The sequence below is a fragment of the Sinocyclocheilus anshuiensis genome, unplaced genomic scaffold (genome assembly GCF_001515605.1).
Source record: "Sinocyclocheilus anshuiensis isolate Anshui unplaced genomic scaffold, SAMN03320099.WGS_v1.1 scaffold454, whole genome shotgun sequence".
NCBI lineage: Eukaryota > Metazoa > Chordata > Actinopteri > Cypriniformes > Cyprinidae > Sinocyclocheilus > Sinocyclocheilus anshuiensis.
In genome coordinates this window covers 2,207,383-2,221,320 of record NW_015548217.1, presented here as the reverse complement: position 1 = coordinate 2,221,320, position 13,938 = coordinate 2,207,383, and the positions used below count along the sequence as shown (strand labels likewise).

At 37.8% G+C, this 13,938-nt stretch overlaps 1 protein-coding gene across 1 annotated transcript in view; it reads right to left on the bottom strand.

The window, feature by feature from the left end:
• Positions 1–6,752: 6,752 nt before the first annotated feature.
• The window catches only part of dnah9 (dynein, axonemal, heavy chain 9), a 101,452-nt gene continuing 94,266 nt past the window's right edge, over positions 6,753–13,938 (bottom strand). Inside the window, exons 63-65 of the mRNA XM_016440776.1 lie at positions 12,136–12,318; positions 10,479–10,868; positions 6,753–7,174 (exon numbers count right to left, since the gene is read on the bottom strand). Coding sequence (XP_016296262.1) covers positions 6,947–7,174; positions 10,479–10,868; positions 12,136–12,318 — 801 coding nt within the window. The 3' untranslated portion in view covers positions 6,753–6,946. The remainder of the gene's footprint in view (positions 7,175–10,478; positions 10,869–12,135; positions 12,319–13,938) is intronic.

Here is a 13,938-nt window from a genome sequence, read left to right as displayed (position 1 = left end):
AACAGGTTTTTACTGTAGCATTTTTACAGTCTTTTACCGTTAAATTCACGGTCATTTTTTACAGTGTAGTCATCAAATAGAGAGCTAATGAACGCCTACATATGTACATCTAATAGACAACAAAATGGCAATCCATTCAAACAAATTAAATATACAATATTTATTAAGAAAAATAAAATTTGTAACAACTTCAGATAATAAAAAAATGATAAAAATATAAAATAATTAATGACAATAAAATATTATATATGCAATACACTTATATAAATGTTATAATAAAAAATATGGTACATTTTCACAACTTAAGATAATAAAAATGCAAAGAATTACAAAAATATTTTACAAATCTTAAGATATTAAAAAATTTAAAATCTAATACAAATCAAGAGCATGTTATCACACTTAACATTAAAACATTATGGATAAATGACAAAGTACAATAAAAAATGTTAACCCTACAACTACCAACAGTGAACTGCAAGGAAATTATTCATTAATGGTTTTATTTCTTGTTTAAAATGCTCCCCAACTGCATTCCTTAAGTTCAACTCTGTTGCTGCCAGGAAGTTGGTCATCTCAGCAATTGCCAAATAAAAATAAATAAATAAATAAAAATGCATGAGAAAAGCTTTTTTTGACAATTTTTTACTTTAATTACACCAATTGTGACAGGGAGTCATTCTCTTGCTTGGACGCACACTAAAAACAAAAGCGTGTTTATATACACGAGATATATATCGTGTATCACCATTCAGCCTAAAAAAAGAGAGAAGCTCTCTGGTAAATGTTGTGTGTTGTATATACATACCTCTAATGACCGAGAACAGTGCAGTCTTTTCAAATGCCGCCTCCTGCCTCCTTCATATTGAATTTAGACATGAGGGAATTTTTTTTTTTTTTTAAATCCTAAAATCCTGTGGACAAAGATTGACATTTCAAAATGACCAGTAAAGGAATTATTTTTTTTCAATTTCTGATTTATGTAGTGACCACATGAAAGACTTGAGTATTAACACCACAATGTTTGATTAATGTTCCACGTTTTGTAGGCTTTACCTGTCCAGCATCCTTCTGGCACTGTCTTTGAGGTTTCTTCCTCCAATTCTGCACAACTTTGACACCTGAATAACATGCCAATGTCAGTGCTTGGCAGGTAGTATTATATGCTTCAGTGTACAAGTATTTACCAACCTTAAACATTGATGCCCATTGACATGCAAAAGTTCTCCATCACTAACCCTATAAAACTCTTTATTCCAGCAGTTTAAGGCCCTGCGCCTCCAGACTGAGAAATAGCTTTTTCCCTAGACTGCCCCCACACAATCTCTGCCTCCAAAATTGTCTGGCACAACTGACTTCATAACAACACAGTGGTGATAGCTCCTGTAACTAAAAAGTAGCCCAGTACAGTTTAACCTCAAGCATATATGGACTAATACATTCACCCCTACTGTTTTTAGTTATTGAATTATGTGTTCAGTTTGTACAGTTTAGGTTGTAATGCTGCATTGCACATCTGAGCTATTTGCACTATTTTAATACTTCCGCATACTTTTTATAACTGCTCATTTGATATTGGCATTCTAAATCATTTGTATTTTTAAGCTTTATTGTAAAATCAATTTGAAAATGTAAAGATATTCTATTAGCTCATGCTCTCTCTCTGTATGCAACAAGCCATTGTTCAGTCATAAATTCAATATTATAGTTCAAATAAATGATGGAGCTTTAGTGAGGAAATGCACTTTGGAGTGTTTTTTTTTTTTTTTTTACCATTGCTGCCCGGAGCTGCTCACTTTTGGAACTCCTCTTCAGTGGAACACAGAGTCTGGTTCCACTCTTTGCCCAATTCTTCTGAGTGTGTTCGCTGTATAAATTAAATCTAGATTCATCTTTGTCAAAGCTGTGTTTAGTGGTTTGCTCTTTCACCTCTTCTTGTGCTGGAATGGTTTAAAATTGCTTGAGTGTGTAAACACTTACAAATGATAAACATTCACTCTATTATGGTTAAATGTTGCAATTAATCACACATAAACACACGCATGCCGAAACGTGGGGCTTCGTCCGTACAGATCACTGATCAACTACAATCCGCTCAACACCTACGCTAAATTGTCACAGTTCCTACGCATGATAACAAGTAATATAGATGAACAATGAACACGTCAAAACGAAAACACGGATACTTACAATACCAAACAATAAAAGAATGTCCTTTAACGTTTGTTGTTTGCTTGTTGCTCTCGGACAGGTAAACATAATGCTCTCTCTCGCGGAAATGTTTATCGCGGAATCTTGCAGCAGTGATTTTGCGGACTTTCAAGTCTCACGTTGCCAGTAGTCATGTCTCAGTAGGGCTACAATTGCCATCTAGCGGTTGAGAATTGTAATTGCATTTTTTATTTATTTAGCCTAACTTAAAATGAAACACAGTCAGTCAAATAATATAATGAATGTTATTTGTGACAGCAAAAATAATTTAAACATTTCAAAAGTTTACTTGCATTTGGTAATATTATCCCAAAAACAATTTTAAGACTATCTTGGCTATACTCATCGCTGGTCTAATATAGGCGTTAAAATTAGACCACTGATTGCCTCGATTTAGCCGGGTGCATGGGCTAAAATCAGACTACACGTAGCCCGTCCAATTCAGAGCTAAATCGTGGCTACAGATAGACTATGTCATGAAATTACACTTTAGTGTTGTAGATATTATTGACATTGCGAACATGATGGGATATCAACCATCTCAAGCGCTGCCTGACCAAAAACTAGTTGCCAAAAATCAGTGGGCTACAAATAGCCGGTCTGACTATGAGCTAAGTCGAGGCTACGCATTAAACATGTCAAAGAAATGAAACCAAACACCTTGTAATCACTGTTGACTTTGCTTACATGATGGAATATCATACATTTCGCAAGTTGTTTTGGCAAAAACTACATAAAACCAAATTCAAGGTTATTTTGGCTAGAAGTGGGTTACACATAGCCGGACTATATCGGGTCTATAGTTAACCGAGACGGTGAAATGACGGCTATTGCTTGCTGGGCGCAGATGTTCACAAGCGGACTCTGACTGTAGGCTACATGATTCTGAGTCACCGACGCCATTGGACAGGATGATCTTTGATGGAAACTTCTTCTTGAAAAGAAATCCACATTATATGCTACTGTAGTCTAGAAATAAAATATTTGATTTTTAAGTGTATAGGTCATCACAAATGACCACTTTCATCACCCTCATGTCGTTCTAAACTTGTATGAGTTTCTTTATGGAACAGGCTGAATGTTCAGGCCATAAAATAAAAGTGATCAGGGGCTGGTTGCAATGCTTACACTAGTCTTACAAGTTAGTCATCTATTTTTTTAAGCCGGTGGTGTAAAAATGTAGATTGGTCTAATTTAAATAAATAAAAAACTCATTACCTCTTAGTAACTGCTAGTTGGTCAGACTAGTTGTTAAGACACTGCATCTAAAAGAGCCAGAAACAACCTTAAAGGGATAGTTCAAATTACCCCATGATTTACTCACACTCAGACCATCCTGGGTGTATATGACTCTCTTCACTCAGACGAAAAAATGTCCTGGCTCTTCCAAGCTTTAGAATGGCAGTGAATGGAGGTCGAGATTTTAAAGCCCAAAAAAGTGCATCCATCCATCATAAAAAGTGCGCCAGGGTGTTAATAAAGGTCTCCTGAAGCAAATCGATGCATTTCTGTAAGAACAATATCCATATTTAAAACTTTATAAACCATAATCTCTAGCTTCCGCTAACTGTCGTACTTAGATTCACGAGAGAGTGGCGTTCCAGCGGATGACGTATAGGATGTCGGCGTAGCGTAAGCTCCGGTGAGAATATGCTAATCTTGTGAGAACCAAGTTTTGTTTACAACAAACAAAAACCAGTCTCCTCCTGGCTTATATCGAAATCCTCCAACATAATTTTTTATTTATTTTTTTTACAAATCCTCAGTTTGTACTTATAATTTGTGACCGGTGTTTTGTTTTGCTCTCTCCTCTGCACTTCCGTGTTCGTCACTTCTTACTGGATTTTACGCTACGCCTACATCCTATGTCATCTGCTGGAACGACACTCTCTCATGAACGCGCGTATGACAGTCAGCTAGAGATTACAGTTTATAAAGTTTTAAACATGGATATTTTTCTTACATAAATGCATAGATTTGCTTCAGGAGGCCTTTATTAACCCTCCGGAGCTGTGTGGAGCACTTTTTATGATGGATGCATGCACCTTATTTTGCTTCAAAATCTTGATCACCATTTACTGCCATTATAACGCTTGGAAGAGCCGGGACATTTATTAAAGGGGTCATATGATGCGATTTCAAGTTTTCCTTTGTCAACATATTCTGTTACACTAAATACACAAAATAATGATCTTTAAAAAAGCATCATATGACCCTTTTAATATAACTCTGATTACATTTGTCTAAATGAAGAAAGTCATATACACCTAGGATGGCTTGAGGGTGAGTAAATCAAGGGGTAGTTTTCATTTTTGTGTGAACTATCGCTTTAAATATAGTCCATACGACAAATGTATTTTTCAAATCTTACTGAAGCCATATGATAGTAATCACACTGAATGTCCTGTCCATTGCCACAGGCCTCAAATCTCATTTGTTTGTGTGCAAATTTAAATATGATCTCAAAAGAATGAATGCATTTTCAATCATTGAAACACAAAGCTATAATATTACTTTAGACTTTTATGATACCTTTGTGGATTTTTACTTTAGTATTATTATTATTATAATGGATCTTGAAAGGCCTTCTAAGTATTCAGTGTCATAAAGCAAATGTCATAATTCGGTTGCTTGTGAGAAAAATGCAAGAAACAAAGTTTCTTAAGATAATAAAGAAAGAGTTTAAGATAATAGAAACTGCCATACCTTAGTGAACTCTTTAACATTGATTTGGCAGCAGTTCCGACACTGTATAATCAGCTGTATCGTGACCAACTTGATTAATTGCTTTCACCAATTTAGCCTTCATTTAATCATGGACAGCTGCCAATGTATGTGACACAAAAACCCCTGCATGTCTGAAGCACTGCAGCCTTCGGTCTGATCTCCTCAGCTGATATCCACAATCAATACAAAAGCAATCTGAGGAGAAAACCAGATTTTCTTCTTTAATGGCTTCGAAATAAACCAGAAAACATTCCTAGCCCTAATGATCCGATCTTCAGCTCAGTCACAACCATGAACACACACAAACACACACAACGCTGTTTTCAGGTCTGTGTTGAACACACTGAGGAAACCGTCACAGCTCAGGGTGGAAAAAAATATGTGAATCCTTAATAACTTTAATTTAATAACAGCCTGATCCTCCTTTTGGCAGCAATAACCTCCACCAGACTTCTGATGAAATGCTGGATCAGACCCGCACACGCTCAGAAGGGATTTAGCAGCATTTCTCTTTAGAAACCGGTTTTAAACTCAGAAACATTCTCATATGTTTGGTGTACAGGTCAGGATTGAGCCGCTGTTGATTTGGGTTTTTCTCCGTTGCGTCACCCAACGTCCAAGGAGCTTCAGCTGCTAGACAGGTTATTGTACATTTTCCTCCATGTTGTCCAAATCTTTGCGTCTCATGAGATTGGGTTGGTTTTAATGTGAATATCAAGGATTGTAGAGGTGCTTCTGTAACACTTTCCATCTTTATGCAAGTCAACATTAAGCTTAAGTGATCTTTGGTTTTGAAGGGGGAAAAAAACGATTAAAATGCTCAATGCAAGCTCTTTCAATGAAAGCATATTTGAAACGTCCAAATGTAAATGTCTTTTGTTTGAGGCATGATTCACATTAACATTTGTGAACAGCATCTCTTTGATTGGACTGTTTAAGTCATTCGCCTCAGGATTCACATTCTGTTTCTCATGGTGCGCTCAAACAATACATGAAAACGTTTGGTTGTTGTGATTTATCTGAAGATCAGATCAAATTTTATGACCAATTTGTTCAGAAATCCAAGTATATCCAAGCATTCACATACTTAATTTTCTGCAAGCGTTCACGGAAATCATCGTCTCTCTAACTCCTGACACATGTAAAGCTTCTCTGATGCAGCGTTTCAATGATGCCGAACCAAAGCCTGAAACCTCACCTTAAACTCCCCGCGTCTCTTTTGATGCCTTACAAGCGCTGATATTCGCTTAAAAAAATGCAAATGTAAAATTCAGAGAACAAAGTGCACTCTTTACTGCCGTGCTGGAACGAATAAACAAGCAGCACATTAATCATATTTAACCGATGTGAACACAAACAAATAAAGAAGGTTCCCTTACATTTCGTGTCGGTTTCATATTTATATCTTTAACACGTTTGTCTCCTATCCCTTACGCCGGGACACGAGAGTAATGAATATAAAGAGCACGGCAGAAGCTGTGTGTCACATGAAGCTCCGTTTGCCGGTGCTTTGTAATTGGATTCAGGATGGATTTATTGCTTTTCTCCACATATTCTGTTTCCCCGTGGCCCCGTTTCATAACTCAGTCTCTGTACGTGTTGTTAAGTTTTCTCAATAACAGATATAAGTGACCCTGGAGGCTCATCGCTGCCGCGGCGGCGGATTCACTGAGGTGTTGCACTTTCTTCAGACCGACGCCACGCTTTCTCAGGGTGACATGTTTGAATGTGATAGAACTGAGATTTGTAGGCTTCCTGTTTTAAACTTGAGCGAACAGAAGTAGAGCAGAGTCACACAAATCTGTGAAAGAAAAATACACTGAACAAATATAAAACCGGTTCATCAAAGTGCTTTTAATTTAACTGCATGGCACATAGTGTTTGTGCAAACATTTGACAACTAAAACTAACTTTATATGCAACTAAAAAAAAGGTGCTGTGTCATGAAATCACGCGTTCTGGCGTTATGAATAGCAAATAAGTCATCGGTGAAATGCGAGCAGGTACTTTATATCTGAAGCAGCAGAGCGACTCCAGCGAGGGTCCATTTGGACGGATTCTCTTTGGTCTTCAGGTTGAAGGTCCAGACGTACGTGGGTCCACGCTGTCGGGTCTTATAGACGGGACACTGGTACAGGCTGCGGGTCTCCTGTTTGTCCACAGGAATGGCTTTGATGAAAATCACCGGCATTGTGGGCGTGAGCTCCTTCAGACGAGCGTCCACCATTATGCCAGCCTAAAACACAAACATTACAGGATCATAGTTTTCATCATTCATTTCAAGAGACATTTAATATTAAAAGAAACCTTAGGTGATAAATCACCAGTTAAACATATTGCATAATATGAGGTTCATAATATAATGGCATACATGCTATTATTTCAATATAACATATGCTTTTCATGTGCTCATATTATCATATACTGTATATTCATATTTGTATTTATATGAAGTAAAGATCTTTTACATATCAGCATGAAATGTGACGTATATCTGAGTGAAACTGCTTTTTGAACACAGGGAAAATTACTGTTTGATTAAACACTATGAGGGCACACAAATAAACACACACACACACACACACACACACACACACACACATATATATATATATATAATGATGTGCATGAATAAATTATAATGATTTATAATTCATTGCAATATTCCATTAAAACGTTTGACCATGTTCAAGGCCCAGAAAGGTAGTAAAGACATCATTAAAACAGTCCACGTGAAGAAATGGTTGGGCCTGGGCCTTGAACGTGGTAGTTGCATTGCTGTCTATGCAGGGTCAGAAAGCTCTCGGATTTCATCAAAAATATCGTAATTTGTGTTCTGAAGATGAATGAAGGTCTTATGGGTTTGGAACGACATGAGGGTGAGTAATTAATGACGGAAATTACATTTTTGGGTGAACTATCCATTATATGATAATGATTTGATATGATTTCAGCACAGGAAAGGTGTGTTTGGTGATACAACACACTAATAGGTTTATTTATTGATAATAGCAATACATACATTTCTTGACAAAAATAATCAGAATTAGTAATATAATTAATATAGAAACTTGGTAAAATAAATTAAATGTGGCTCATCAAATCAGATTTGAATGCTTAAATGTGTTTCATAATGTTAATTAATTAATTAATTAACATTTTTATAACGAGACTCCATGTTTGCAGAACAAAAAAAAAACACCAATTGAACTGAACTGAGTTTCTGTTGGTGGTGACAGTATTACAGAATTATCTTGAAAGTTTGAATTGTCCTTCACTAAACTGAAAACTCTTGCAGTAACACCACAGTCTCTCTGAACAGGGAAACTTGCAGGAGCTCAGATGCGGGACATTTCATCGGCTAGTTCATGAATTCATTAATCCACTTCTGCTCCACAAACAGAGTAAAGATTGCAAGTATTAAAGGGACAAATGCAAATAATGTTGACATTGCAGTGCTCCACAGAGGACACTGTTTATGGTTTCACTCTAATTGTCTCGCGGCTGCAGTAAAAGTTTATTGTGCTTTTAAATACTGATAGTTTTACGACTCTTTGAATAAATAAAGTCAGTAAAACACTGAAGGCGTCCTTGCACATCTAGCACACGTTTAGAGGAACTCGTGCGTGTTAGATCTTCTACAGGGCCTGAAAACTTATGTCTCTTTAAAACTCTCTAAGCTGATTACACTAATTCATCAGCTAAGAGAATATCTCCAGAAATAAGCCATATGATAACTATACGATAAGAATAATGTTATGTATATGGGCCATCATGTATATGCCTATGTGTTTGATGTCGTCGCAATAGGTGTTAAATCTCATTCATATAAATGAGGCCAGAACCCCCATCTCCGCTTATATGCTTTCACACTCGGATAAGCTGGAATAGCTTTTCCCAAAGGGCAAAAGGCATCCTGAATCTAAGTTTAAGTTCATCGAAGACGTACGGCGGAAAACAGTCGAGGGGCGCAGTGATTAAAATTTTCCTGTGCGTAATTAAAACTGGTTTTTAGAGACATTACCAGAAAGCCGCATGCATTTCCATTCATTAGAGCGCTAATGGGGCAAACAGACTCTTTGTTGTGGGTCTGTGCTGAAGCATGTGTGTGTGTGTTTCTGCAGACCTGTGTAAGCGAGTGTTAAAGTGACAGCTCTCAGAATCAACTAATTTAAGCAAATCAATTGGTAAATTAAGCAAACAATGCTGGTTAATATCCAGCTGGTGTCATTATAGTCTCAGCTGGAGTATCTCAGGTGACGCTCTACATGTCGATGCTCCTTTAGGGTTCTTCAAAGACCGGGGAATAAAATCAGCCCAATGTTCGTTTTCATTTGGATTTAAATGAGCAGAAACCACTGCCTCATTCATCAGAAATGCTGGTCAGTGTTTAAAACTCCTGTTTAATTTTTCATGACAATGTAGTCAGTGTGAATTTAAGCCAGTTAATATTACAGATGCAGTAAAATATTCATGAACGATTCATCTGTGCATAGAGGAGCTCGCTGTGTCACTGCTTACTTCACTGACTTCACCTGACCTCCAGAGAAAGAGAAAAGATATGAAATTAATGTGCCTGATTGGCAAGCTTCTAGAAGACGCAGCCATAGAAATATTGACAGAAATATGGACAGGATAGCTGTCATTAAATAAATAAATAATTATCTATTGACCTACCTATCTATACACCAAATACACAAAATAATGTTCTTTTTTAGCAACGTCATATGACCCCTTTAAGAATTTATTTTTCCACATTGTACACATTTTCATGAATCAGACAAGAAAATCTATATTTAGAATACGTGAATGTAGTCTAAAAAAGTTTATTTTCTAATAACATTTCTAATATTAACCATTTCCTAGTATATCCTATATTTGAAGTCAAAGCTCACTATCACAATCAGTTAAACACTGAGACGCATGACACAATAATTAATCATTAAATTAATTATATGGTTTTAAACATTCAATTAACAAATTTAGTACATAAAATTAATTTTATGTGCCATGTAGAAAATGTACTTTTTTTTTTTTGCATTATTGTTGTATATATATATATATATATATATATATTTGAATGGCATGCAGCTGTATATTATGGGTCTGTTCACGGTCTGCGGTGACAGCAAACCTACTGGCACATCTTACCCCACTATCTACTCTACAAAACAATTTTGCAGTAATTCATTTATGAAGCACAAGGACAGAGGGAAAGGTTGTAATGTGATGATAAGATGAAGAAAAATTCAGTGTGATTAGTGTTAAATTGTTCTGTGCTTTTGCTCTTTTCACAAATATTTGCTGCTAGATGAAATGGACTGGAGTGAAGTGTGAATATGCTGCAAACAGCCTGTCACTGCGGTCCCGCAACAAAACTACACATCCTCCATTATGAGTGCTCACTTCGCTGTACAGACGTCTTCACTAACTGTCATGTAGCTTTAACACTCGCTCTCATTTCAGACAGTTACAATCGACACGTTGTCGACTTCACTATATTACTCTTTCTTCTCAAAACCAATAACAGCGAGTCTGACCTGCGTGTCCCATCGAGCGCCCTCCATGAACAGGCCGTGGATGTAGGCTCCCTCTCGCGGCGGCGAACTGAAGTCCTCGCGGTTCTTCTTGGTCACATCGCACTGCAGGCTCATCTTGTCCAGCGGCCACTCGTTTCGACGAGCCATGGACTGCATGATGGCTGTCAGGAAGGACTGTGGGTTGAAGAAGCCGGCCAGCCACACCACCGAGGGCAGGGAGAAGTCAGACGTCCAGATCTCCAGCTCCTTGATGCGGTTCAGGAGGTCCGTGAACCAGATGGCCAGACCGGATACGGACGGATAGGCACGTTTGGTCCAGGACTCGGGCACCTGGTCCAGGTAGATGGCGTTCTGGAGATTCTCCATGTCGTTGGTCATTGTGAGCTCGCCCTGAGAGAGAAAAACATATGGGTCAGCCTAGAATCAGTGCGGCTTGATCATTTCTGATTCAAGTGAGGACATGTACATGTGTTTGTTTTAAATGTTCAGTTTAAAAAAGAAATCCTAAATAACAAATAAAATGATTAGTAATAAAAAAAATCATGAACGTAGCCTTGCTCTGTTGGGAAATGAATTGTCATGTGCGGAGACGATCTTCTAGTGTTTGTCATTTAAAGTACATAAAACAGGTAGAGGTCTTTACAATGATTCAGCTGAAGAAAAAACTTTAAATGGGGTAATATATAATACATTTTTGAGGTCCTGAGATGAAAGATGTTAGTCAAGTGTTTTTTGTGGCTTAAAACAGTCACAGTTTCAGTCATAAGTGGACAGAATAAATCAACAGGCATCCTTGAAAATGTTCAGTGCTAATGTAAACAAACAGACTTTTGAGAGTTGATTTTGCTGCTTCGTTTTTTTCGTTTTGAATTTAAATGTGATTCTTCATGACATGAGCCCTTTAAATGACAGAGACTTTTTTCACACTCCATATAGCATAATTGTTTTTTAATGGAAAAGTCACAGCTGAATATGAATATATATGAAGCAAAAACATAAAGATGCATCTAAAATGTGTTTACTCTCATCTATAAATCTCAGTGTCACATTGCCGTCTTTTCATTCTTTTGTTTTCATAGCATAATATTTCCCACAATGCAACGTGGCTCCAAACATATGCAGGAATATGTGAATAATTTAGATTTTTTTCCCATGTTGTGTCACAGAACAACACAATAAAGGGCTTCAGTCGTTTCAGTAGGTGATCCACAGTAATGGAAATCATCTCAGTGACTCCCTGTTGAATCTGCCAAGGCCAGAATCCTGCGTTAGTTAATAGTTGTCTTTTCTTCATAAGGCTTACCATCATTCAGGGGTTTAATGCAGTTAAAATAGGTCTGAAAAGAGCAACACGATCTCTCGCCGGCACGCTCGCGATTTAATTTCTGCCATTACTAAGCACCAGGAAAGAGACGGATGTGTCATTCTAGCAGGTGTGCAAAGAAAGCAATAACTGACTGCATATCAGATTTTAATAATATGGCATAAAAATCATTCAGCCACCTGATCAGCATTTGATGTGGTGATGAGATCCGTACAGCAGCAGACAAAAGGGCTTGGAAACTCAGTACAACAGCAAGCCATTCAGTTACAGGTGTGTGTGTGTGTGTCTGTGTGTTTATGTACAGTAGTATGTGCATGTGTGTGTGTGTCTAACCTTCAGGCCTAGACTGAGCTCTTTTAGAGAGCGTTTGATCTCTTGTGTCAGGAAATTCATGCGCTCACACTCCTGGAACGCCACAACGATATATGGTGTCCTCTCCTCCACCTTCCCCATCATCTCTGCCAAGTTGAACTCCTCCGGAAGCTTCTCAAGGATCTCATCAAGCGCCGCTTTCACCTGGACACACAAACACACGTCAGCGACTGCTCTCATCAATCCATCACGCTGAACACTCAAATCACTCCCTTAAAGTATGCCGCTTTGTAAATACGTCATCCATTGATTCAAATTTTACAGAAAGATTATACAGGTTGGTAATTAGTAAATGTTAGTCATTTTTTTTCATTAGCATAAGTGTTTTTATCTTTCTTGGCTGACTAATTTACTGAGGAAACATTATTGGTAAATCAGAACATTGCACACAGAGGAAATGATTGTTTGCAGGATGAATCAAGTATTCAATTAGCCTGAAGGCAATGCAATCATCTAATAAGTCCGATCATGTTATTGATGAAGGTATTACTGCTTAGGGACAGATCTCTTCTCTGAGCACAGAAACACAGCACAGTTTGGATGAGAAGGATTCAATAGAATAAATACTAACAATAATGAACAAATATATTAAACATGACAATCAGCACGTGAACATAAAGCTGACAGCTCGGTCTGGGCTCTTTAATCGCGGTCCTCTCAGCAGATCAATTTGTCTATGTCAGATACATGAGGAGTTAATGCAAAGCGCTCATTGCTTACAAATCCCAATCTCTTAACTAAAAAAGGTCAGCTGTCATAATGCATTCAAGCACTCTTCCACGACTCCCATATCTAATCTCTTAAAAGTCAGAAGCCTCTGAAAGCAGCCACTGCTGGGAAATGAGCAGAGTTTAAGATCTTCAGACACGAGGGCCGTTCAAAGTCTGTCTCCTGACATGACGATGTGATCACCGCGACCCTTACCGAAAGCACATTCACGCTCTGAGAGTTTAATGAGGTTCAATTTAACATGGAGACGCGATGGTATGAGATGTGCTCTTTTTTTATTTTTTATAAAATGGTCTTTTGTAGTATCGTTCACACATGCAAAGCTGGTTTATAACATAACTGGGAAAACTGATTGCTTGGTCAATAATTCATGAAGGCCCAGACTCTGGATTACTTATGAAAATGTCCCATAGTTCTTGTAATTATTTAAAGGGTTAGTTCACCCAAAAATGAAAATTGGCTTGTGTTTTACTCACCCTCAAAGCATCCTAGGTGTATATGACTTTCTTCTTTCAGACGAATCCAGTCGGAGTTATATTAAAAATTGTCCTGGCAATTCCAAGCTCTATCATTGCAGTCAGCGGGTGTTGCAGTTGAACAGTCCACAAGTCGTCAAATAAAGCGCGCGCATCCATAATAAAACGTGCCTCACACGGCTCCGGGGGTGAATAAAGGCCTTCTGTAGTGAATCCATGCGTTTTTGTAAGAAAAATATCCATATTTCAAACGTAATAAACACTTTTCTCTCACTTCTGTTATCTGTCATACGCGGAAGGCGTTCCGGCGGATGACGCAGCATGTATGTGCAGCGCGCCTCTGAGATATGCTAGTCTCACGAGTTTGTTTATAGGAGCAAAAGAAGCAAAGTTTCCTTACTTTAGCAAAGGAAAACCAGTCTCCTCTTGGCTTATCGAAATCCTCCGACATTTCTCTTTGCAAATCTTTGGTTTGTACTTCTAATTTGTGACCGGCGTTTTGTTTTGTTGTCTTTCCGCGTTCGTCACTTATCACGCAACGCCGACGTGCTACGAAACA